At 36.5% G+C, this 23,760-nt stretch overlaps 1 protein-coding gene across 1 annotated transcript in view; it reads right to left on the bottom strand.

Annotated features, from left to right (window-relative positions):
- The window catches only part of CACNA2D1 (calcium channel, voltage-dependent, alpha 2/delta subunit 1), a 379,635-nt gene that overhangs the window by 21,747 nt on the left and 334,128 nt on the right, over positions 1-23,760 (bottom strand). The window contains exons 21-33 of the mRNA XM_009328361.1: positions 18,181-18,242; positions 15,866-15,942; positions 13,889-13,949; positions 11,969-12,066; positions 8,744-8,828; positions 8,469-8,531; positions 7,385-7,488; positions 6,023-6,109; positions 5,585-5,652; positions 4,210-4,248; positions 2,881-2,952; positions 2,184-2,336; positions 2,041-2,093 (exon numbers count right to left, since the gene is read on the bottom strand). Of these exons, the coding sequence (XP_009326636.1) occupies positions 2,041-2,093; positions 2,184-2,336; positions 2,881-2,952; positions 4,210-4,248; positions 5,585-5,652; positions 6,023-6,109; positions 7,385-7,488; positions 8,469-8,531; positions 8,744-8,828; positions 11,969-12,066; positions 13,889-13,949; positions 15,866-15,942; positions 18,181-18,242 (1,022 nt within the window). The remainder of the gene's footprint in view (positions 1-2,040; positions 2,094-2,183; positions 2,337-2,880; positions 2,953-4,209; positions 4,249-5,584; positions 5,653-6,022; positions 6,110-7,384; positions 7,489-8,468; positions 8,532-8,743; positions 8,829-11,968; positions 12,067-13,888; positions 13,950-15,865; positions 15,943-18,180; positions 18,243-23,760) is intronic.

The following is a 23,760-nucleotide window of genomic DNA, read 5'->3' on the forward strand; positions in this document are numbered from 1 at the left end:
TCTACCTACAAATATGACCTGATCTCTCCTCATCTCATTCTGTTCTAACTCCTGTTCTGCAGAGAGAAGGGACTGTATAACTTTATTCAACCTCCAAGACTTTTTCCTTTTCTCCTTACCCAGCCTGATCCATGTGTAAAGAAACTGAATCTGCCAGTCACCTTTCCAGTGGAGGCATTGCCTGAAGGAGCTCTGGATTCACATCCACAGCTTTGTGCCTTGAATCATTAGATGGATAGTGCACCAACCATCATGGATGAGAAGAGACCTGATGCCATTCAACAGTGATGCAATTTGCTGACAGAAAACAGTAATCCTTCATAAGGGCTTATCACAGAATTTACAGGGAACTGAGTGAAAAAGGCAGCCTGGAAAAACTGTAAAGTCTTCTGAGTTAAAAGAGCATGAAGGAGAAATGATACGTACTCTCTTAACTAAATGCTGATGTATGCCATATAAATTTTGAAAATTATCACTCGCACCTTTATCCCACATTGTTGCCTGAAACACTATAGTTTTCTTTAATAACCTAGTTTCTCTTATTTCCCTGCATTTGCTTTTGCCAGGTGCCTCACTGAATCCATTTTTGGTCAGCGCTTTTCACTCTACTTGCTTAATGGCCTTCTCTGCCTGCTTCTGACCTAGATTCCATTAAAAATATGTCCATAGAAAGTACTTTCATGTGGTGCTTTCAAGTTAAACATCACACAAAATAAACCTCAAGTCTAAATTGAGTCCAGACCACTGAGTCTGATTTGAACACTGATAAACTAAAGTTTCTCTGTTTGAGAAGAGCTCAAGTTTCTCTTCTGGATTATTGCCCATCTCCAGTTTTTGAGGTTTGCTGTTGTCCAAGAAAACCAAGGTTTTTGCTGTTGCTGTTAACAAATGTAACCAACAATAAAAGCCAACATACAATCTTCATAGTGCTATCCATGAGAAAATTACTAGACGTTTGTTCAGCTGCTATATATTTTAACTCTTAGTTTCACAAAGTAGGTAATTTATTCCAGCTTGATAATTATTATAAAAAAATAAGCATCATGAAACTTTAGAAAAAGGAACAGTCTCCAAGGGTGCAATTCACACCAATGCAAAAGTATCAACTCAGTCCCAATTACTTATCCCAATGTAGTGCTGGAGGAAGTAGCTGATAGGGGTGTCTATCTACATGGTCTGAAATAGGTAAAATGATTTCTGTGGCTATTATCAATAATGCACAAACCAAAGTCAAAAGAAAAGAAAGTTCCCAAATGGATCTTTAGTTTTAAAATGCATCCAGTATTCTGATTGTGAAAGATAAACCTAATTACTGGTGATTTCCTGCCTCTCTCAAGGTCAATCCCAACACTCCACAACAGTCCCAATATACCAACTTTTCCCCTCAGCTATAGAAAATGCTAAGACAATGACTATAGATTTATCCAAAATGCTTTATATATAATTTGCTTCCTTGAAATAGTTCAGTAGTGCTTTTCATATTCCATTTCAAAGAACCAACTAATATTTATCATGAGAACCTTTAACTGAACTGTGCCATCAGATAACATATTGGTTACCCTGCAGTCTGAAGCAAGACTTCTTTACATTTTGTAATAGAGAAGCTTCATGCGTCTTTTGTAAAATGATTCACTGAAGAGCAAACATTGATTTTCTTAAGACTTCTGCTAGAGAAAGGGAAAGATGATATCCTGAAATACGGAACCAGGTGATCAATAATTCTAAATGTAATAATTTCACCTGAACCTTCACACCTGTCAGTCAGACTTAGACCAGTAATCCCAACTCTACTTCCTGACGCTGATTTTGTAGAGTCAGAACACACAATCATAAAACCTGGCAAGAGTAGTTTTGAATTCAACTGTTGACAGAACACAATTTTCCAAGGAGTTTGGAGATGTAGCTAATAATTTTTACCATGAGAAACTGCAGGAACAAAGGGTTCAGAGCAGTTTTATGAGGGAATAAAAGACCAAACAGTCTAAACCTACTGAATAATTCTAGTTTGGACACACAGATTTCCTACACACTTGTACTTACCAGGCAGCTGCCGAAGCCCACCATCCTAGATGCAAAATATCTGTTATTGTTGGCTGGGAAAAAAACAACAGAGATTACGTTATTTGTATAATCAACTACAGACTTTTAAGGGAATGTCAGTCACCTCACAAGGGACTACTGACCACATAAGCAGAACGAAGTCCAGCTCCTTGCTTTGGTTCTTCTTCGGGATCACAGACCGATTGATAGTCATACGACTTGTTAAAGGCATACAGGGACATGTTAATCAGGTTTCGCATCAGGCCAGGATCAATTTCACCAAAGAATCTTCCAATCTGATGAGGGAGAATATACGGAGATAAAGTATTTCCAAGTATTTTTCTCATAAAAAAGTTAACAGTTGTAACTTTTCCCCCCACACACTATTTTTTCCTCCACACAACTCATCTGGTTGTGCTGCTTATGCGTTTATTTCTTTGTTTGACTATTTCTCTCCCAAAAGCTTGGTTGGGGAACTCCAGTTAGACAGTAATTGCTAAACACACTATCAATGAGACCACCCTGCTTGGGGAAGAACAAGAGGAATATGAGAAAGAAGGTGTGTGAATGCCATACTACTTGCCCTCACCATCATAGGTCCATCGGCAGCCTACCAGCCTAAGGGCAGAGCACAAAGAACGCAACTTGGTAGAAGTATGGCATCCTGAATCATAAATAAGATTGAAAAAGAGTAACAAAATAACTGGAATTTCTGATACAGCAAAATTTTTGTGATTTGGAAATGTTATTCTTAGGGTAAGTTGAGAGGAAAATGTTATTTTTTTCTTTTAAAACTTCTTCCTATTGTTTTTCATGTTCTGCCCTTAAAAATATACATACCTGTTGTGTATATTCATCCCGATTTGACATCAAAAGAAATCCACCATCATCAAGGATAACACAGTCCACATGCTATTGTAAGAAAGTAAAATATGTTTTGCAGAAGGATTTGTCAAGATAACACTCTGTGAGAAACTATTTTTTATTCAACACTTCAGAAGTATCTTCAAATCTATGTGGCTCAGGCTAAATCACAACCCCATAGCCAAGAATCAATATTAAGCTATAATAAGTAGTGTTATCAGTATTACAAAAGTCTGTACAGTTCAAAGGCTTATTTGTGGCTTAATTTCATAAAAGTTGTTTTGTAAATTCTTATTTGCTCAATACTTTGTTAGCTCTAAGAGTTCTATATCCTTATTAAATCTGATTATAATTGAATCTCAACTCATAATAAGGGACTACAACTTCTCATGTGCTTCAGCCATGCTTAAAGTCCTTTTCCATTTGCAGCTTTTAACAGTAGAAATCTTAAGGGCAGACTCTCAGCTTGCTAGTCATGATTATTTTTACTTGCCAAGGATTGTAGTGCGTTTCTTCCAGGTGTCAGGTGCAGAACTGGGAAGCCCACTGGTTCCCTATGCTTTGCACTTTGTAAAAGATCCTTGCAGTCAGAGATTGGAGAGATAGCAGTGAGGCCAAATAGATAACCTTCCAGAGTACCCTTTTTGCTGTAACTCTTATATTTAATGATCTTCACACTCCACAAAAGAACTCATGGAAGACCTAAGCAGAGAAAGCTTTCAAGCACATGGCAGAATCTGATACTGTGATAGCCCCTGAAGCTGTGCTCTCCTGAGTGCTAGCAGAGCTATGGGATCCCCAAATCCTGAATGGGCTGGCAACAGAGGGAAGGAGGATGACTAACGACTGTTGAAGGGCACATCACGTACTCTGGTGCTTTTCAGTTTGTATTTACCCTTCTCTATGGTACTCTTCTTCTAGATTTCTTTTTCTCAGATTTTTTTTTTTTTAATTATTATTCCCTTTCCTCAGGATTCACCTCTTGCTTTGAAAGTTACCATTATCTTTTTCACACGTTTTTCTTCACATCATTCTCTATTGCTCTTATACTACTGTGTTTTTTTTTCTTCCCTCTCGTTCTCATAACCTCACTGCAATAATTCTTGAACAACCACTTCACCTGACTTTTATACCCTCTTTCACTCCCCCCCCTCCTAATCTTCATCTCTTTCTCAAGACACAAATGACTAAGTCCTGTTTTCTGTAAAAATAATAATGATAGAATAGCTGTCTTAGATAAATCTAAAGAGAACAGAGTGAATTTTCATAATCTGCCAGATATTCATAAATTGAACATATTCTTACCATACTGTTTCTCTCACAGCCACAGATTTCACTGTTGCACTAAAAAACAGAAGTACAGTAATCTTCAGAAAAACATTTCAAAAGAAACTGTATTTTGCAGTGATATTAATCAATCAAGACAAGAAAAAGTGATTTGATTTTCAACATCTGTATATCAATTGAAATTAATTTTGAGTGTGTGTCGTTTATCACAAATATCTCTGTGAAGAACCTGTACTCAGTAGTTATCAACAGCACAAGCTCTACTGTCTTTCACAAAGTCTCTGGTACAACTCCCTTTTTGAGAATGCTCAATACACGAGAGAGAAATAGTTTGGAGGACTTGTCAGGATGTCAGTGTTGTGAGTATAAAATAAAAGAGAAAGAACATGTGCATTTCCATGTGTTTGGGGTATGGAAAGAAAATCCAGAAAACATGCTGCCAAGTATCTTTTTTGACCATGAAGAGCTTCACCAGTCTCAAAGCATGGGAATCCCATGTGAGAAAGGAAGCCCACCACCTCCAGTTAGCTTTTATGGCTTTGATTACTAACGCGTTTTTCTCTTTTTCTTGCAATATGTGTATACATACACACATAACTGTTTCCTTGTATTATGTCCTGAGCAAAACAACTACTGGATAATGCTGCAGTCATTCATCTCAAATTAATTCTGAGATATTCCCCTTTCTTTCTCTTTTTCAGTTACGTATTTTTGTCCTTAACTGTTCTGACATTTAGGCAATGCATTTTGCTACCCATTCAACTACAGCTCTAATGCCTACAACAGCCAGACACTGTTATTGAATCCCTTAATATACAACCAACCAAGCAACATTGCCTCATCCAATTGTTCCACAGTTGTCTCATTTTGTGCCTCTCCTTTCCCAATACACTATTAATTCCTTAGTTTTTCCTTTGATTTAGCCTTTCCTCCTTCCCATTTACACCTAAGCATTAGATGTAAGCACCTATTTCATTAAGTTCTGCTAAAATGCTGTGATGTTGGCTGCAATATAAATCCTTACTGTTCACTGCTTACCCATCCTCCATATTAAATAAAAATAGATTAACTTTTTTTCCATTTTTTTTAAAACCAATTCTTTTGCAGATTTTATTCATTGCTACAGCATAATCTTGGTAGGGAGGCTACTGGCTGGAATATGTCATTTTTCTTTGTCTTTATCCATGTTCTATAATTATGAAAGCGAGACACGTACAAAATACAGCCTGTTTCAACATAGATTTATTTTGTGCATTTGGATGATTTAAATACCACAACTACTTGGCAACTACACATCAGTGTGACTCTGGCACAAAAAGCTATTAGACCTATTTGCATCTGAAGCTTTGAGAAATGCAAATAAAGTTCAAAAAAGACTTGGTCAATTGCTTACCAGGCTCTTGATTGTGGTTTTTGTGAAATTTTCCATCCAGCTGGTTGCATCAATTTTTATTCCAACAACTAACAAGAAATACATGAAAGTCTTTTTTAGTAAAATTAAAAAAAAAAAAGGTAACTGTAGAATCCTAAAAAAAAAAAAGGGAAAAATTATAATAACATCTAAATTATTAAACTGGAAAAGGATAAAATACGAGTTTTGCTCAGTTGTCTGACCACCAACATCCTTCATGAGACTAACAAATTAAGCACTCTTACTCAAACACAGCCAGATCTTTGGCTTGATTTTCACTAGCAAGATTAAAACAGTCTCAGAGAAAAGAATGTTATATAAAGTGAAGTTCCTTTGAAATCTCAATTAAATTTCTAATTCACTATTGAGCAAAAACCAAATAACTAATGTATTTAGAGTTTCGGCACCACTCTATCTTACCTGCTGGTTTCAGAAGCTTCCCATTAATTGTTATTTCCACAGCCTTGCTTACCATAATACCAGTTTCATAGCTATTGGCACCACTTTCTGAGAGTACCGAAGGGGAGGGAAAAAAAAAAAAAAGGTTAGGGTGAAATAAAAGTCTCTTCCTCTGAAACTGAAATTAATGATTATTCAAATACCAAGAATGATTAAAAAAAGTCCTTATTCAAAAGCACTGACCCAGTTGTACCATGCATTTATCACCTGTAATAGATCACCAACATCTGGATGACTAAGAGGAATACTTTTGTTTACTTCTCTTCATTCACTTTTTGTACACGGTTTCACTGCTTCATAAAGTTACTATAGCCTTTTTTTTTTTTTCCTGCAAACAGAGCCATGAATAGCTTTACACATGTGAGCAACTCTGTCAAAACCAGGATCAGAGCCAAAGATTTTATCCTGCTGTCATCTGTGTATTTGTCAATGCACGCTATACTGACACCACTCACTAACCAACAATTACTTCTCTGACGGACTTCAGCCTGTTTTCAACACTGCTTAGTATGTAAAAACAAGTTAAAAGTACATTCCCTGGAGCTCTTTGAGGAACAACAAAGGCTTCAGGGAATTTAGTTAATTACCTTGTTAATATTTTATTGAGAAAAGATGCAATAAATAAGTATGAAATAACAGCAATAAAAGATCCCATATGTTTAAGAGAGGAGTATGTCATTTGTGGTAGCATCTGCTTTTAGACGAGCTTGGCAAGGTTAATGCTGCACACATCAGTAACAAGCACTTACTATTGTGCATATATAGGTTTTAAATATCACAGTATTTCAGAGAAACTGGTTTTGGTGAATAACAGCACTTTGAAACAGAATTCAAAAGCAAACTTGAAATTAAGCAGCAGTGCAGCGGACAGAGTTGTGGACTCTGGACCCTTATACCACCTCTTCCAAATTAGGTCTGGTGCTGAGGAAGTATACAGAACTTGGCTCAGATAAAGCTTTTTTAGGTAATGTTTTCGTCCCCGAGTGCAATTTTCTTTCACTTCCTTTTAAAATAATTCTGCCAAAGCATCTTTGTAAAACAGTGTTTCAGTATAATAAATGAACACCAGTACTCTGCATGTTTTCAGCTTTGTTAATTCTGAGCGTACAGGGCCACCACAGTCAATGACAAGTTAGGATGTGACTTGTTTAGTGCCCTCCTAGCTACCTTTACCTTAAGAATGAGTGACCTCCCAAGATTTTTTCCTTGTGAAGTGTCCCACTTGCACCCTTTGTCAGTAACCTCAAGTGGTATGGGAAACTTCCACAAGTACACTTATATTGGACTAGCTAGCTCTGACATTTCAAAACAGTGATGACTTACTGTTGTAGTATGGAGCTGTGAAAATATAGTTGTCATTATCTAAACTCCGTTTATAGAAGCTGACTTCATAAGTTTCGGCATTTTCCAACCAATCTTCTCCTGCCCTAATCACAAAAAAATAGTGATCAAAAAAGATAGTTAGAGTCTCATTAAAGCTGTGCTGCAGGTTTGTTTTTTTTTTTAATGTTTCACAGTTGGAAATAATGTGAGATTCATTCACATAGTCCTCAGACTTTGTCAGCTTTCACTGGTTAACTGCCAGGTGTAATTATTAAAAAAAACTTTGGAAAAAAAAAAGAAAATAGTATTCTTGGAACAACACGGATCTTGTCTCATCATTTTTAGATATATTGAGACAAATATAACTGCAACACTACTTACAGCAAAATATAAACAAACTTTTATGGCACATGCTACCTCTTGAGAAGTCATCCCAAAAGATTTTATATCATTAATAACACCAAAACAGAAAAGAAGCTGATTTCGGTAGTAAAATTCATTGCCATTTTCCCATTTTGGGGAAACATAGACTAACCTAAGAAAATAGATAAATTTGCCATTTACCAGTATATCTGTACTGGTGCCCTCACTATTCCCAGTCACTGATGGGGATGTCTAGTTTATTATATGAGCGCTTTCACGTTCCCTTTTTGCCCTCTGGTAATGATACATTTTTCTCTCTTGAAGTGCCTGGACTATTTGGTCTGCTCTTATTAGTCTAAAAAAAAAAAAATCACCTCCTGCTTCACAGTATTTGCAGCCTGCCAAACAAATGAGTGCTTAGGAGTAATTAGGGATTAGCATGGCCCCACTACTACTACAAGGACACTGCTTTTACTGCTACTCTGCACTGATTAGAAACTTGGATTATAAGGACCTGCTATGGAAATAATGTTACAGATCAGTTTCAAGCAGTGACACAGGTAAAATCAAAGGCAACTAAGACATTCCATTCATTTCATAGTTATCAGTACAGATTAGACTGTAGGAGAAGTTGTTTTTCATTCAATAAAACCATTAATTAACCTTTCACCCTTTCAGATTTCAAAATTATCGTATTATAGTATTTTATAATAATTGTTACCTTTTTGGGAACACTCTAGTAATTCCACCATCCGTAACAACAAATTGTGCAACAACACCATCACTGTAAACAAAAATAAGATTTAAAATGAAAACTGACTGAAATTCTCACAAGTTCCTATGTCAAGGGTTGCCATTAAAGTACATAACCATGATTAAATATCTATCCTGTGTAAACATTAACTGTATATCTGTATATACACACACATATTATTTTATTATCAAACTTTGAAATGCATCAAAAAAAAAATCACAGTCAATAAAAAGAATACTCACAGAGACAGTTTACTCCAATAATTTTGGGCAAGTTCATTTGTAAATCCTGCATCCAGCAAAACTCTAATGACCATATCAGTATTACCTATCAAAAGAGTTAAGACACTCATCTGAAACTATATGACATGGAGTTTCATTAAGCGGCTAAAATGAAATTCCGAGTTGTCAAGATGCTACAGCCACAAAAATTAGGCTATTTCTATTAGACATACTGTCTAACTTCAAATTACATCAAGTACTTACTGTTAAATAGATTGCTCTGACACTGTTGACTTCACTTAAGCTTTTCTTTCATTGTATCCTAAAAAACTATCTTTGTGGCATAGGAATAAGCAGGGTGATAAGGGTACAGGTCCCAGCTTTGCAAAGCACCTATGTTAAATTTGGAAATTAACCTATTTTTAAAGCATGTTTCCATTTGAACACTTTTTATCTCAGGTGATGCAATGAAACAAAACTTAATTCTTAGTTATACTTACTCTTCTGTGCTACAAAACTGGAGATAATTCAACTACAATAAAAATATATTTAAATCAGCTAAGTCTCAGCCTCTCAAAAAAACCCATTTGCCATCTGAAAATGGGTACAGGGAAATAAGCTAATTTTGTATTATTAGCTTCGATGGACATGTAATTTTTAAATATCTTTGAAAAGATGGTTTGAAGTCACTGCTTCTTAAGCATCTTTTTCAGTACCACTTTGCAAGAGAAAGTTCTAGGAATGATCAACAGAAGTAAGCACACACTTTAAAACAGGTTTTACCACTACAGAAAATAAAACAGGGCTAAATTGGGGCTGAATAATGTAAAGGGAAAATCTGTCTCTTGGTCTTCAGTGTCACACAGTAAATCAGTGTTGGTAAATCAGTTGTTCTGTGACTGGAACCTGCAGCTCTGAATTCTGCCAAACCCCAGCTGCTCAGCCTTGCTGAGGAGAATAAAAACTCCTTCTGGGGAAAAATAAAAATAAAACCCACCAACTTTTCTTCAGTTTTGCTCCATAAAAAGCCATGACATGCTCTGTGCTTCACCCTAAGACTCAGATTCCAGAAAACTGATATTGACTTTTTTTTTAAAAATGCCCTAATTCAATCTGTTTTCACAAAACAAATCAATAGGGACATGTATTTGGGTATTGAAAAGCTTCATAAGCTTTAGCAAAAAGGCTTTTTCATAAAATCCACTGAAGCCTGAATGTGTGAGCATGCTATGCACAGAGCCAGCAGCTCTGATTTACCAGCAGGAAGCACTGTCTCATTTCACCTTAATACATTAATTTAATTCTCATTAGATATATTTACATGGCTTAGCTAGATAAATCTCGTAAACTGCATTGTATCCCACAGACTCACCTTCCCTATTCACATGCACAATGTCACAGTATAGTATGTAATATAAGTTAGGGTACTGTTTTAAAATTATTTCTTCAGCTGGAAGTAATGACAAAACCCCATTAATTAACGTAAGGATGAAATTTGGAGGGCCTTGCTGCATTCACATTTTCCTAGAAATTAAATTGAAATTGTGTCTGAATATAAATACCAAAATATGTCTCCTGGATTGATATTTATCTCTGCTAATATAGACTCCTAATATTTTACTGGATGCATCTTTTGTTTAGGATACCCTTGTACGCATGCACCCCCACAAAGTGAGACTTGCTTACTTACATAAAGCGGATGTCTTAGACAAGTAGGGTGAAATGCTCTTACTGTCCCCTCAGTAACAGCAGAGGTAGTTGTCTAACCTCTTGGCTAACTTCCAACAGGTTAAAGTTGGATGGGGTGAGTCAAAATGTAACAGGCATTAAACTTACAGTATATAGATTATTTTAATTTGGGGATTTTACTAGTTATTCCTTTTGAAAAACATTTTTAGCTGAGATAATTTCCATAGCCACTGTTTCACTTGGTCAACATTGTTTAGTTATTCAGGAGACTATTTTTAAAGTAACTTAATTATTAGAAAAAAGAAGGAAAAAAGTGAATTTTGTTGTGGATTCCAAAATGAAATATAGCAATAATTTGATAATGTTTTGACATAATTACTTACTAAGCCCTAGTGTATACTACAATATCACTAAATGTGTCCTAAGTATTTGCTTATATAACTAGTGAATATTAAACTAGAATTTTCATTTATTAACTGGTTTAATCATTTGAGGTGAATGCTTTCATTTCCAAGATTGAGTCAAGGGATTCAAGTAAAATTTCAGTCAGTCAGCAATGTGTCAATGAATAAGATCACTCTATTAAAAACAACAATAAACACCCATACATACACACAAAAATAGCCTTTTGTGAGAAGATCTCATATCTAAGTGCACATTCCTTCAGTTACATGGTCTAGCAAGAGAGATTCTTATTGAACTGATCAGTGATCCCTGAAAGCAACATGATAAAAAGACTCGGGGAATGCAAGACAAAAAAAAAAGTTTATTCCAACTGTTTATAAATTATTAATAAAGCTAAAAAGACTTGTATGCATAAACAAAAAAATCCAAACATTGACTTTTTCATGAGAACAAGACTTTAATGCATTACTGATGGTTCGTTCAAAAGTGTAACTCCTCATTTATTCTAAACAGAGTTTAAGGCCCAATTTCTAAATGTGAATACCTCCCCAAAGCCCAGTGCTCACCACTGCGGCAATTACATGAATCTTTGGTCTTAAACAACTCAAGACCAAGCAAGATCTCTGTAACCAATTTGTGAACCCGCAATAGAACTTCCTTATCTTTTATTCTGGTTATTGGTTATTTTGGTTCTCGGCTCCTTTTCTTCACTTATTTTGGTTATATAAGCTTACAAGAAAACAGACTGAAGATTTCATTACAAGATTTTGAAGTTTATTTGAGACTTACTTTGGCTGATATGCTTAAGAGAAAAAACTATAAATTCACAATATTTGGAGTGTATTAAAATGAGCTGGTAGTTATTTGCTGTTAGAACAGAATGCTGAAAGGAACTGTGGAAAACACTGGATCCATAATGCCCTGCAAACTTTCTTAAATAAACCCAGAAAACTGCAAACTAATTTTACAATCTCTACCTTGGGTAGAAAATCCCAACACTAAATGTATTTCTACTAAAAAAAAAATAAATCAGTGAAGATAAAAAACAGACCCACATGATTCAGGCATGAAAGCCGTCATTGTGACTAATTCTCATTTATGAGTAAGTATTTTCCTAAGGAAAAATTTCACTGCATTGAGAAGAATACTTACATGACGGACTGCTTGGAGTATTTCTGTCAATAAATTCATTGAAATTTAATAGAAATTCAGTGTTGTTTTCTGATTTTTTTACATCATTACAGTATTCTCTGAAAAACAACAAAACATCAGTCTTCTCAGATTTGTTTCCTTTGCTGCTAAAGCAGACAAATACGGCTCAGCAATTTTAAAGTCCAAGCAGAATTGTGCAACTATAATAAGGTGGCTGGCACTACTACATCAGTTGACTACCACGGTCAATGTTGAATGTTGACCATATTGAATATTTCAGGCATCTACAGGAAATAAAGTGTTCAAGTGCCTGCCTAAATCTGAATTATAAGAAAACTCCATGTATGAGATAGGGCATAGATTCTCAGAAAAAGCACTCAGAACTAGTGTAGGCCATGAAATTAGGAGATCATAGAGTCTGTAAACTAAACAAGAAAATGCCCAGTGAATTTAGGCTGCTTCTGGGTTAAACTGTACTGGAAAGTACATGGACTGCTGTTTAAAACAGTCACTTCATGCTCAGCTAAGGCTAGGTTTATGGGATAAGGTCCTATCCTCTGAGAAGTCTTAAAGGCAATTTTAATGGGGTACACAGCACATAAGCATATAAACACTCTTTGTTTTGACATATGCAAAACAGATAAACCGTAAACTACTGTCCTTTACATAATGTAATAAAATAAAGCAATATATCATTTGGCAATTCACTGAATACAAGCAAGCACAATAAAGGTCACTGAGCATTTTGAAGTCAAATATTAGATGGTGAGTGGCATTAAACAACTATAATTAAAATGTAGACGGTATTCAGCAGTAAAGCAGGGAGCTCTCTTTTTAAATGAGCTTTTTATATTAAATTAATTTTACGAACAAAAGAAGTCTGTTCAAGTATTTCATATGAATAAGCTATCTTACTACCCTTTACTTACTTTACCATGATCCTGAAAGACTACAGGCAGAATTTGCCTTACTATACCAACATTCACATTTAAACAGAGGTCCGTATCAAACAGGCTTTGTTCATGTAGATCAACCTAACAACTAGGGACTTGCTGGAAACTGCTAATTATTACAATTGATTATCAATAACTTCAGTCCTTCAGAAAAATTAAATTAAACAGTTAAGCTGAGAATACATTTGAAGATAGAAGACTCTTTTACACACGAATTAATCTATTCATTGAAATCAATCTATCCATTGAAATTTAAAAGGATACCAGAATTTATAAGATAAATAAGAAATGCAACAATTCTTAACTGATCTTAATGGTACAGCATTTCCTTCATTTATCATAACTATCTTTTAAAGGAACTTAATTTTTAAGAAGTATTTATCACACCATGTTTCCCTTGCAAACATACATTTACAAGGGAAACAAGGGCTACACAATTTCACATGAAAAAACAGGGAACTAATGAACTTACTTGATCAATTTTCAATGGCTCAATCATTTTTTATGTTCGATGAATCAAAATTTAATTCATCCTTAAGTGATAGAGAGCTTTGTAACACTTTATCTTGAAGTTGGAAAACATCTCGAGTTAAGTATTATGGTACCTATTTTACCAGTGAGAAGCTAAGGTACAAAGTTGTAAAATCTTAAAAGTCACAGCCACAAGAAATGAATAGATGTGTAGAAGATTTCCATTAAAAACGTCAATAAATGATGACAGTCAGACTTTACAGCTGTCTTTGATCAATATAAAATCAGAGAATCAGAGCCTGAAGATGCTATTTACACTCTAGCAAGAAGAAAAGATTGATCTTGTAAAACATGGATTTAACAACTGGTCTTTTACTTAACATTTTTTACCAAAATGAAACTCTACTGGTCAAGTCAGTATTTTGTAAATGTCATTAGTCTGATCAAATCCCTATTTACTGCTGAAATAATACTTATTACTAGGAAATTAACCAACCTTGGTGCTATAAACGTGTAGCCAGCTTCATCAAAATGATCAAGCTTCAGTGTTTCTGAATCTACAAAGATGAAGAATAAACACCAAGTAAGTAAACGGGGCTTTTTGCCATCATTTTTCTTCTCAAAATATTTGACTAGCTTTTGCATGCATTCATGAATTTAAAAATAAATGTTTATTTTGAGACACTTTCCTACTAATATACTGTATACTTCTCAGTATTTCATAGCATAGGAAGAAATTACTTGATTATTATATACAACATACACCTGGCAACAATAATGTATCTAACAACTTACTTAGAGAAGACATTTCATTAATGTGACAACATGAAAACATATGAGATGTTTCCATTAGAATTACAATCTGATACAAAGAAATATTTGGGACACCGAGTTGTTAGAACATGAAGGAAAATGCTTCTAGTATTTTCTGCAATAAAGTTTAAAAACTCATCCGTATAAGCATCACTTTAAATGCTACTGAAAATAATGGCTTCAATAGCTGGTGTCACTGAACACTAATAGGACCAGACAAAGAAGGATTAGAGATTAGCAACATATTGAAATGTGCGTGAAAACAGAAAAACACATCTTTTTTTTCCTTTCTATTGCTATGGTACCCAATGAGCATGGGAAAAATCCTGAGATGAGGAATACAGAGGAGAATATCCAGTAGGAATAGAAATAGAAGTGAAAAATATCAACTGCAGTAAACAGAAGGAAATTGAGCAACAAGAATATACTTGCCCTTTTTGATTGCCACTATCCATCAGAAAGAGAAAGCAGGGAAACAGAAAAAAACAGGGTAAAGCAAAAGGGGTCACAAACCAATATTTTATTCAAACAGCCCCTTGAATAAAAATATTGTGTATAGATAGATCAAAGGTTCAATTTACATACAGCTGTAGTCTGGAAAAAAAGACAAACATCTTTGCAGACTGAAGAATATGTCCTTCTCAATTATTTCTCAAGTACCTTCTATATACTGTGGCTATTTCAAGGGCCTGTTTTACAGGTTATATTGATACAAGTGCAGAACCAGATGATCTAATCCATCAAGAGAGCCATATTCACTCGCTACAACTTTAATTTTAAACTACTTACTATTTGACAAAGTTACAAAATAAATCACTGATTATTAAAAACTTGTCATATTCTACTTCAAATGCAGGAGGTGATGGTAAAGGACAGTGATTTAGCACTAATCAAGTTTTCTTTAAACTAGCAGTATCTACACTTGTCAGAGAGATTCATAGTGCTTTTCTAATTTTCTATTTAACTGCACGTTTGTTCAAGTTTATCGTAACACTTGGATAAAGTTAAAAGGATGTGATGGGTTCTATTTTGTCTACTATCTAGATTATAGTTAAGCTACACCTAATAAACAAAAAGCTTCTGAATACTCACAAGTATCATTTCCAATTATCTCTCCAGAATCTGTAAATGGCTTGAAATTAGTCTAATCCAAAAATACATTACAAACATCCACTAAAACTATTTGTAAAGTGCAAAATAAAAACCTAGCTGCAAGCCAAACCAAACAGCGCTTTCACGTTAATCTTTTTCTACAGGCAGTGGAGGTAATTTGCTAAATATGACACTGTAAAAATAACAAAAACCCCACTTTACTACTATAGTCTATTTCATGATATTTAGCTAATAGAATGAGAAAATTAGTATCCAGACCTTTAAAATGACAGCAACAGAGGATACACAAAGCAATGATTCAATAGGCACAGAGCAAGGGGGAAGGGATTGTCAGTCGAACTGGGGTACCTGCACATATTCTATCTTCATAGAATATTTCTTGTACGTTGGATGTTACAATGGCTTAGAATCATTGCTGCAGATTTTGGGTACATCATGATAACATCAGTGAATTCCACAAAATTTATGAATTTTAAGCGTTGCTTTTTTAAGTGAATCTGAGACTTGGCAATACTAGACAAAACCAGGGAACCTTCATAGTACTTACATCTGGCTTGAGTTATTGGTTCTTCTATTTTGGCTTTAATATAATAAAAGCTGTATGATGGTAACACCAATGCCAAACTGCAATAGAAATGAGACAAGTAAAGCGATTATGTTATTTGCAGCAGTTTTCCAGTTTCAGCTTCTATGTGTTTTGAAAGCAATTATCAAGTTTGGAAGTTGGATCATCATGAGATGAGGTAGTTATACAGCAACATACCAGCCTCACACTTTGTAATAGACACAAGTAGGTTCATGCCGGTCTTGAAGTTCCCTGTGTTTATTTTCATTCTTATTTATGCATTTAAGCATAAATGCACCTTTTAACAGATAAGCAAGGACTTTCCGAATAATTGCAAATAATAAAATACATGATTTCTTGTATCTTCCTCTAACACATTTAGCATCCCAATGTAACATATGTCAAAATGATCACTGACTGTAAAAAACAGCAGGTAGTATTGCACTGATTTGCATGCATCATATAATGACAGATTCTCCTTTTACTAATAAAACAACTATCAGTATTAATTAGGAAACGTCTCTGGCAATACTTGAATTCACATTATGTTCAAGATGCAAAATATTTTCTTGAATCATGCAGTCACCACTAAAAACCTTTGAACATCCTTGTGTAATAACATTTTAAGATTTGCAATATATTTTCTTTTAGATTATACTTAATTTTGTTCAAAAAATATAGGGCTTCTTTTTGCAACTAAATTCAATACATATGTAGAAGAGGTCAGTTCTAAAAAGGTAGGTAAAGGACAGGAGGTACAAGTAATCATTAAAGTAGCATCATCTCCCACATCGCATCCTTAATATTTGCACTCAGATTTCATGACTGTAGAACTGCAATGGTTTCTAATGGATAGCTGCAGAAATTAACATTAAAAAGTTGTACAATTGAGCCATAAATGAGATGACCTTTAATGATACATTTGCCATTTAAAGAGAATGTAAGTGAGATTGCTGAATATTTAGTGATAGCCTTCTACCATTTCTCCTCTAGGGAAATCAGTAGTAGTTTACCTGTCATTAACAGATACTGCTAGCAGAAATTGCTAATTAAAATCTATAATTTTATGTTTAATAGGTTTGCTGCAATGTGACTCCACGGATTTATTGCTATATCTCATGCCAGTGAGCTCAGTAAGAATTAAGAAGTCATCTAAATCAAATGTATTTCTTTACTGATTGCTAGATGGCATAGTCTGATTAAAAAAAACTTTCTTTTCTTACAGAGTATAAAGATAGAGGCAATTCAACAGAAAAATAGGATGCTGAATAAAAGATAAAGTCCTATATTTGCATTCTCTTGTTAAAACTCATTTATTTTGTTTTACATGTGAGCTGACTTTTGCATTCTCCTTGGCTGTACACCTGTGCAGAACACAACAAAAAATGGGAACCAGCTTGGCTGAGGACTACTGTAATTCACCACGATAAAAATATTGTTTTAGTAAAAATTTGACTCAATATTTGTACCATCTAGTTTTGAACTAGAGCAGTTTAACTTTTCTGGGACTAGGTAAACCTTAACTTGTTTTGGATAATATCAAGTTTCTACATTCCTTCTGAAGTTACAGAGCTGTGTGCTTAAACGAGTTTGAGATAATATACATGCCAACGTTGCATTCAAGGGGGGACGTGCTTTTACCCATTACTTCATTTGTTTCTGCTGCCATTCACCATCTGATTTTTATATACAAAGCAGTATCAGTGCTAATTAGCTAAAACTTGTCACAAATAGATAGAGATTTCGGAGATAATCAGCAGCATGGTTCCTGCCCCTAAGATCTGACATGGAGGTTAGCAAAGTTATGATATAAGCAATGACTGTGCCTGAAAAAGATTTGCACAAAACATGTCACATTTTTTATTTAGACCAAAATATAGCATCTTCCTTTTTAATATGCATATTAAAACAAGAACATGGAGACAATGCAAAGAAAAGATGAAATAAGAGGAGGCATCTAAGAGAAGGTGTACAATTAAGAATCAAAGTATGGTGTGATACAAAAAGTAGGAGGAAAAGTAAGATTCTGAACATCAATCATAAAAACCTTTTTTCCTGCATACTGAAATACCCTAGTGATAAATCTGAACAGTTGGATGAAAGACTGAGGTTCTGGTCCTTAGACAGAGCAACAATTCTGAGCTGTAAAGGAACCCAGCAAATCCTACAGGCCTGGACACAAGAGGGTCTGGTCCTGGCTTAGCTAGTATAGAAAATGTAACGCTAAAATATTAATCAAAATAAACAAAAAGGACATTTAACTACACAAAAGAAGTCAGAGATCAGAAATTAGTTACCTGTAATCAGTGCCATTCACAGCAGTCCATGTATATGTTCTGTTTCCTTTATCAATATATCTCTACAAAGAAATATTGATGAAAAAATACATTATTAAATCTGAAGCTTCAATAAGCGTGCCCTTTTCTTGAGAAATACAGTGTAAAATCAAGTACAAATTTGTTGGAATTCTATTTATTATTTAGCAAAAGAATCACCTATATCCTTTTTATTGAACATTAATGAAATGCAAATTTAACTAAAACCAGACAAACATGACCTATCATTTTCCCTTTGTCATGGTTTAACCTCAGTCGGCAACTGAGCACCACATAGCTGCTTGCTCACTCCCCGCCCTCCCCCCCCTCCCCGGTGGGGTGGGGGAGAGAATAGGAAGAGTAAAAGTGAGAAAACTTGTGGGTTGAGATAAAAACAGTTTAATAATTGAAACAATAAAATAATAATAATAATAATAATAATAATAATACACAAAGCAAGTGATGCACAGTGCAATTGCTCACCACCCACCGACCGATGCCCAGCCAGTCCCCGAGCAGCGGCCCCCCCCGGCCAGCTTCCCCCAGTTTATGTACTGAGCATGACGTCACATGGTATGGAATGTCCCTTTGGCCAGTTTGGGTCAGCTGTCCTGGCTGTGCCCCCTCCCAGCTTCTTGTGCACCTCCAGCCTTCTCAGTGGGTAGAGCATGGGAAGCTGAAAAGTCCTTGACTTAGTATCAGCACTGCTTAGCAACAACTAAAACATCGGTGTGTTATTAATGTTATTCTCATCCTAAATCCAAAACACAGCACTGTACCAGCTACTAGGAAGACAATTAGCTCTATCGCAGCTGAAACCAGGACACCCTTTTAAATTCATTAGCCAGGCCTATGCAAACCTGTTTCTATGTGATTTAAATTTGATAAAATGTTATCTCCTTTATGGACCATTTTGCAGTTAAACTATGAAAACAAAAAATCTCAATTATAAAAAGACTTTGTAGGTAACTCTTTAACAACAAAAACAGCTAGTGCCTGTCCTTTTGGGTCACAGTACCACTGGCTAACTGCTTTTCAATTTAAGTCATATCTACAGGCACAGCCAGGTAGTCCTGATTGTATAGGCACCCCATGCTAAACTTACATCTGTTTCTAATCTCATTAGGAGGTTTTTGAATTTGTGAAAAATTTAACATGGAAGTAAATGTTTATTTTTAAATAATTTAATACATTAGGATAAGCTTTACCATTCATTTTCTTTTGGTATGAAAAATGATGTGATAGACACAGTCTCACAGTTCCCCATAGATTTAATCATTAATGCACCTGGCTGACATCGTTTCACTCAATTTTCCACTTTGAAAACTACAAGTTTATGCCAGCTGCAACACATTATTATTTTACAATCAGACATTTGTAAGTATGCCAGCAATGAAGTCTGTGCAGCTGTTGCACTGCAACATTACAAACATTGGTGAAAGGTACCACAGGTATACGTCTACGTTTTTTCTTTCCCTGCAGTAAAACAAAAGTGTGAAAGTGACCGTGGTTATGAAAAAAAGGTGTCTTTTTTGACATTTATGATTTGAAACCTTCTCATTACCTGGCTGCTGCTTTTCAGCACAGCATGACAGTGTAAATAATTTAATAGTCATTTTGGAAAGAAAAAGAAAAAAAAAGAAAAAAAGGAGACAAAAAAAGAAAAAAGAAAAAAAAGATGCATATATCAGCATCTGATGCCCTGATATATTTAATATTTAAGGTAAAAAGATGGCTGAAGAGACTCTTATCCAAGCCTATTTATATTTAATAATGTGCCTATACTATTATTTCAGCTCAAGAAAAGCAGACACTTGAACCTAGAACTGGCAGCCCCTCCGAACTAGGCACAGTGCCACGGGTCGCACACCGTGTACATTGGCAAGAGAAAAGTAGTGCTCAAGGTGGGAAGAAAGGAAGAGAAGAACTGGGCTCATAGTAAATCCTGTTGCCACCAGCACTATGAACATGTTTGAAAGCAAACCGGCTGAAATCTCCCTTCAAAGATAATCCAGGAGATGACAAGTCCTCATACGTCTGCTCCCATTTACCTTTGCCTACTTCATTACTGAGCAGTCTGAGACCATCTTACCCCCAGCTGGTCACTGCCAAAGAACCTACAGATGTTATTGCAGTTTTTGTGGCCCTTCAGTTTTCACTACTGCCCACCCCGGCTGCCCGAATGTGGCAATGCTTTTGTTCCTATGGCATCTTCTCTGTTAGCTGGAAAGCCCCTGAGGCCTTGGGAGACTCCAGTGCACCCCACCCACGCTTGCTACAAGTCCAGTCTCTATGCTGTAGTATGAGGTCATCTCCCAAGACACTGCTGGGGCCAGCTGCAATACAAAAGGAAAGCAATGCAAACTTAAACCAAAAAGCAAAACAAAAAGGACATGAATTTTAAGCCTCAAGACTGCAACTGTCAGTTCAGAGCAACTGACCACATCAGCCCTTTTTATAAGAAAATATATGAAGCTATCAAGTCCTAAGTGATGCATGGCTCATACGTGGCCCGTGGTCTGAAGCAGCTTTATTCTGGCTCTAGCAGCCTAGAGCTGGGAGGGTGCAATGGCTTGAAGCAGTCACCATTGCCAGCCATCTCTGGCTGCTCCCTTCTTCTCTCAGAGAGATCCAAGTAGAGGAAGAAATCTTGCGCCATGATGCAAGGGAAGGTGAGGGAAATTAATTTAATTGGGCACTTGAAGCATCTGGGATCAAAAGGCTTGGGATATTCTATTCAAATACAGATTGTGGTCTGGGCTGTGCATAACTGACACATCCTCATGCACTCAGGGACATCATGTTCTCTCCCCGCCACCCACCTCAACGCTGTAGCTGACTCCAGCATTTGCAAGTATAAATGCTTCCCCTCCCTCCCTCTTTGGGAAAACAGTTGCAGGACCAATGGTTTCAGGTCTTTTATTACCACACAGCCTGAAAAACGCATGCACAACCTGAGATCTCTTCAACAGCTTTGCCATGAATGCAATTTCTTGTATAACCCCAATGGTGTTATTGTGTTTTTGTAACCTTCTAATCCTCCCTTTTCTAACCACCTACACAGAGCCCTTTTCACCCATAGGCTTGGAAAGGCATTCCTTAAACAAAACGACAGCACAAGTCTGAAAATGTCCCTGTGAGTCCCTCCCTTCAGGAGCAGCTTATCCCCAGTGCAGATGCCAGCAGGACTTTGGATTCTCCAACTGTGGGTCAGGCATGACCCAGTCTTCCTTCACAACAGGGGGACAGGCTGGTGGCTTCCTAGACAGGATGGGCTCCTGACACAGGTAAGGTAGCAGAATTGAGATCAGATGGGGCTTACCCTCCCTGCCCCAGGAAGGCCCTATTCATTCACCATCCTGCAACAGTGGAGCCATTCAGGAAAAGGCACATTTTTTTCACACAGCAGGATTTCCCCATAGATTGCAAAGCAGCATTGTAAAGTCTTACTCAGGAGGGCTGGGATGGGGGCTTTATTGTGAGAAAGCACAGAAGAGAGTCCTGGCAGAAGGCAAGGGGACTGCTGGTACAGGTCTCTGCTTTAGAAGAACACGGGAAGAGGTGAAAGGCAGCATGAAGTCATAAACAGAGAAGGAGTGTGGGCACATTTAATGAGATCATGGGACTCCACAGCTTCAGGGACCATAACTTATGGGCACACTTTGCACCTGGACAAGGTAAGTGTATAAGGCTTGAGTTAGGTTGACTTCCCTCATAGAGAATAAAGTAGGAAAGTATGACTCTGCTGCCTACAGGATTACATGATCATCATTACAATCATCTTTCAGCTAAGATCATCTACAGTTACATTTGTCTTCCCCCACTGAAGCTGAGGTTCTGTACTCAAGAAGAGAGTCTATGAGGTTCTGCATTTTCTGAATAGGGTATCAGAAGGAAGACAGCGCCCAACACTAAGTCAAATTCCCTAGGTTCTGCAATATAATAAAATACCATGATTACCTTTCTGCCACAAAGTCACAGTCTTGTTAGCAGGGAGTTGAATGAATATACAGATTTTAATCTGTCTCCTCACAGGTGGACACACATGCAAGTAAAGCCACTGATCTCCTGAATGACACCCATAGCTCAGGAATAAAGAATGCCTCTGATGGATTTGCACAGTTGTGAAGATCTTGAGCATGGCTTCCTGTCCTTATTTGCACTCCTTTTAAATTACACTATCAGAAGCAGCATGCTTAGTCAAATCCAGTGCAGATACTAAGAGGCTGAGGAACGGTCATGGGATGTCCAGCTCTAGAGTCCTCAGTACGGGAAAGACATGGACCTGTTGGAGCGGGTCCAGAGGAGGGCCACGAAGATCATCAGAGGAATGGAACACCTCTCCTTATGAAGAAAGGCTGAGAGAGCTGGGGTTGTTCAGCCTGGAGAAGAGAAGGCTTCGGGGAGACCTTATTGCAGCCTTTCAGTATTTAGAGGGGGCCTATTAGAAAGATGGGAACAGACTTTTTAGCAGGGCCTGTTGCAACAGGTCAAGGGGTAACGGTTTTAAACTAAAAGAGGGTAGATTTAGACTAGATCTAAGGAAGAAATTTTCTACAATGAGGGTGGTGGAGCACTGGAACAGGTTGCCCAGAGAGGTGGTGGCTGCCCCATCCCTGGAAACATTCCAGGCCAGGTTGGAGGGGGCTCTGAGCAACCTGATCTAGTTGAAGATGTCCCTGCCCACGGCAGGGAGGTTGGACTAGATGACCTTTAGAGGTCCCTTCCAACCCAAACTATTCTATGATTCTAAGTATGTTCCCAAAGGTCTGTTGCGGAACCAAGTGACCATGAACTTGACATTGTGAAATCACAGCATGGATGAACAATCAAGACATGTTTCAGAAAATTCAGCTCCATTTTCAGCCTCATCTAAAAGGCAACATGTGCATTGTCACTGATTTTCACCCATGAAGACAAGTAAGTTTCTACCATGTTTAATGCAAAAATAGACTAAGACTATGAAATATTTTTTTCTGTATCAAAATGAGAAGAAGTATATAAGAATCATCCCTCAATGCAGAGTTGAGTCAGAGGACTGGTAATAAGAACTGCTCAGTATTGGGCATCACTTCGTGTAATCTGGCCACAATTTAAAGCAGAGTTTAAAAGTTGCTAAGATCTATTAGACATTGAATGGAATATAAGTAAGGAATGTGCTGTTTTTAACAGAATAAAAACCCCCTAAACTCTGAGGCCTGATTTCCTGTCAATTTAACTTGATTAGATTCTGTAGCACGTGCCTTGTGAGAAGGAGGAACTTTTCACCGGAACACTCTGCCATTTAAGTACAAACAGCAGAGCCATTGGAGATAGCAAAGTTACAGGAGATCAACAGAAGCGGGCAGCTAATACTACACATGAAAAATTAACTGCACGCTCCCAAGCAATTCTGCTGAGTATTGTTATGGTGTGCTCATACATATAAGGGTTGTGTAGTGTCTGCCTGATGTTATATTTGCTTCATGTTCTTCTGCTAAGTCATTAAATTGGCTATCTTCAAGCTGCTTTACATTCAGAGTAAAACAGTTTCAAAAAGTTGTTGTAGAACTGTAACTGTGG

The sequence above is a fragment of the Pygoscelis adeliae genome, unplaced genomic scaffold (assembly GCF_000699105.1).
Source record: "Pygoscelis adeliae isolate BGI_AS28 unplaced genomic scaffold, ASM69910v1 Scaffold267, whole genome shotgun sequence".
In the NCBI taxonomy this organism is placed as follows: Eukaryota; Metazoa; Chordata; class Aves; order Sphenisciformes; family Spheniscidae; genus Pygoscelis; species Pygoscelis adeliae.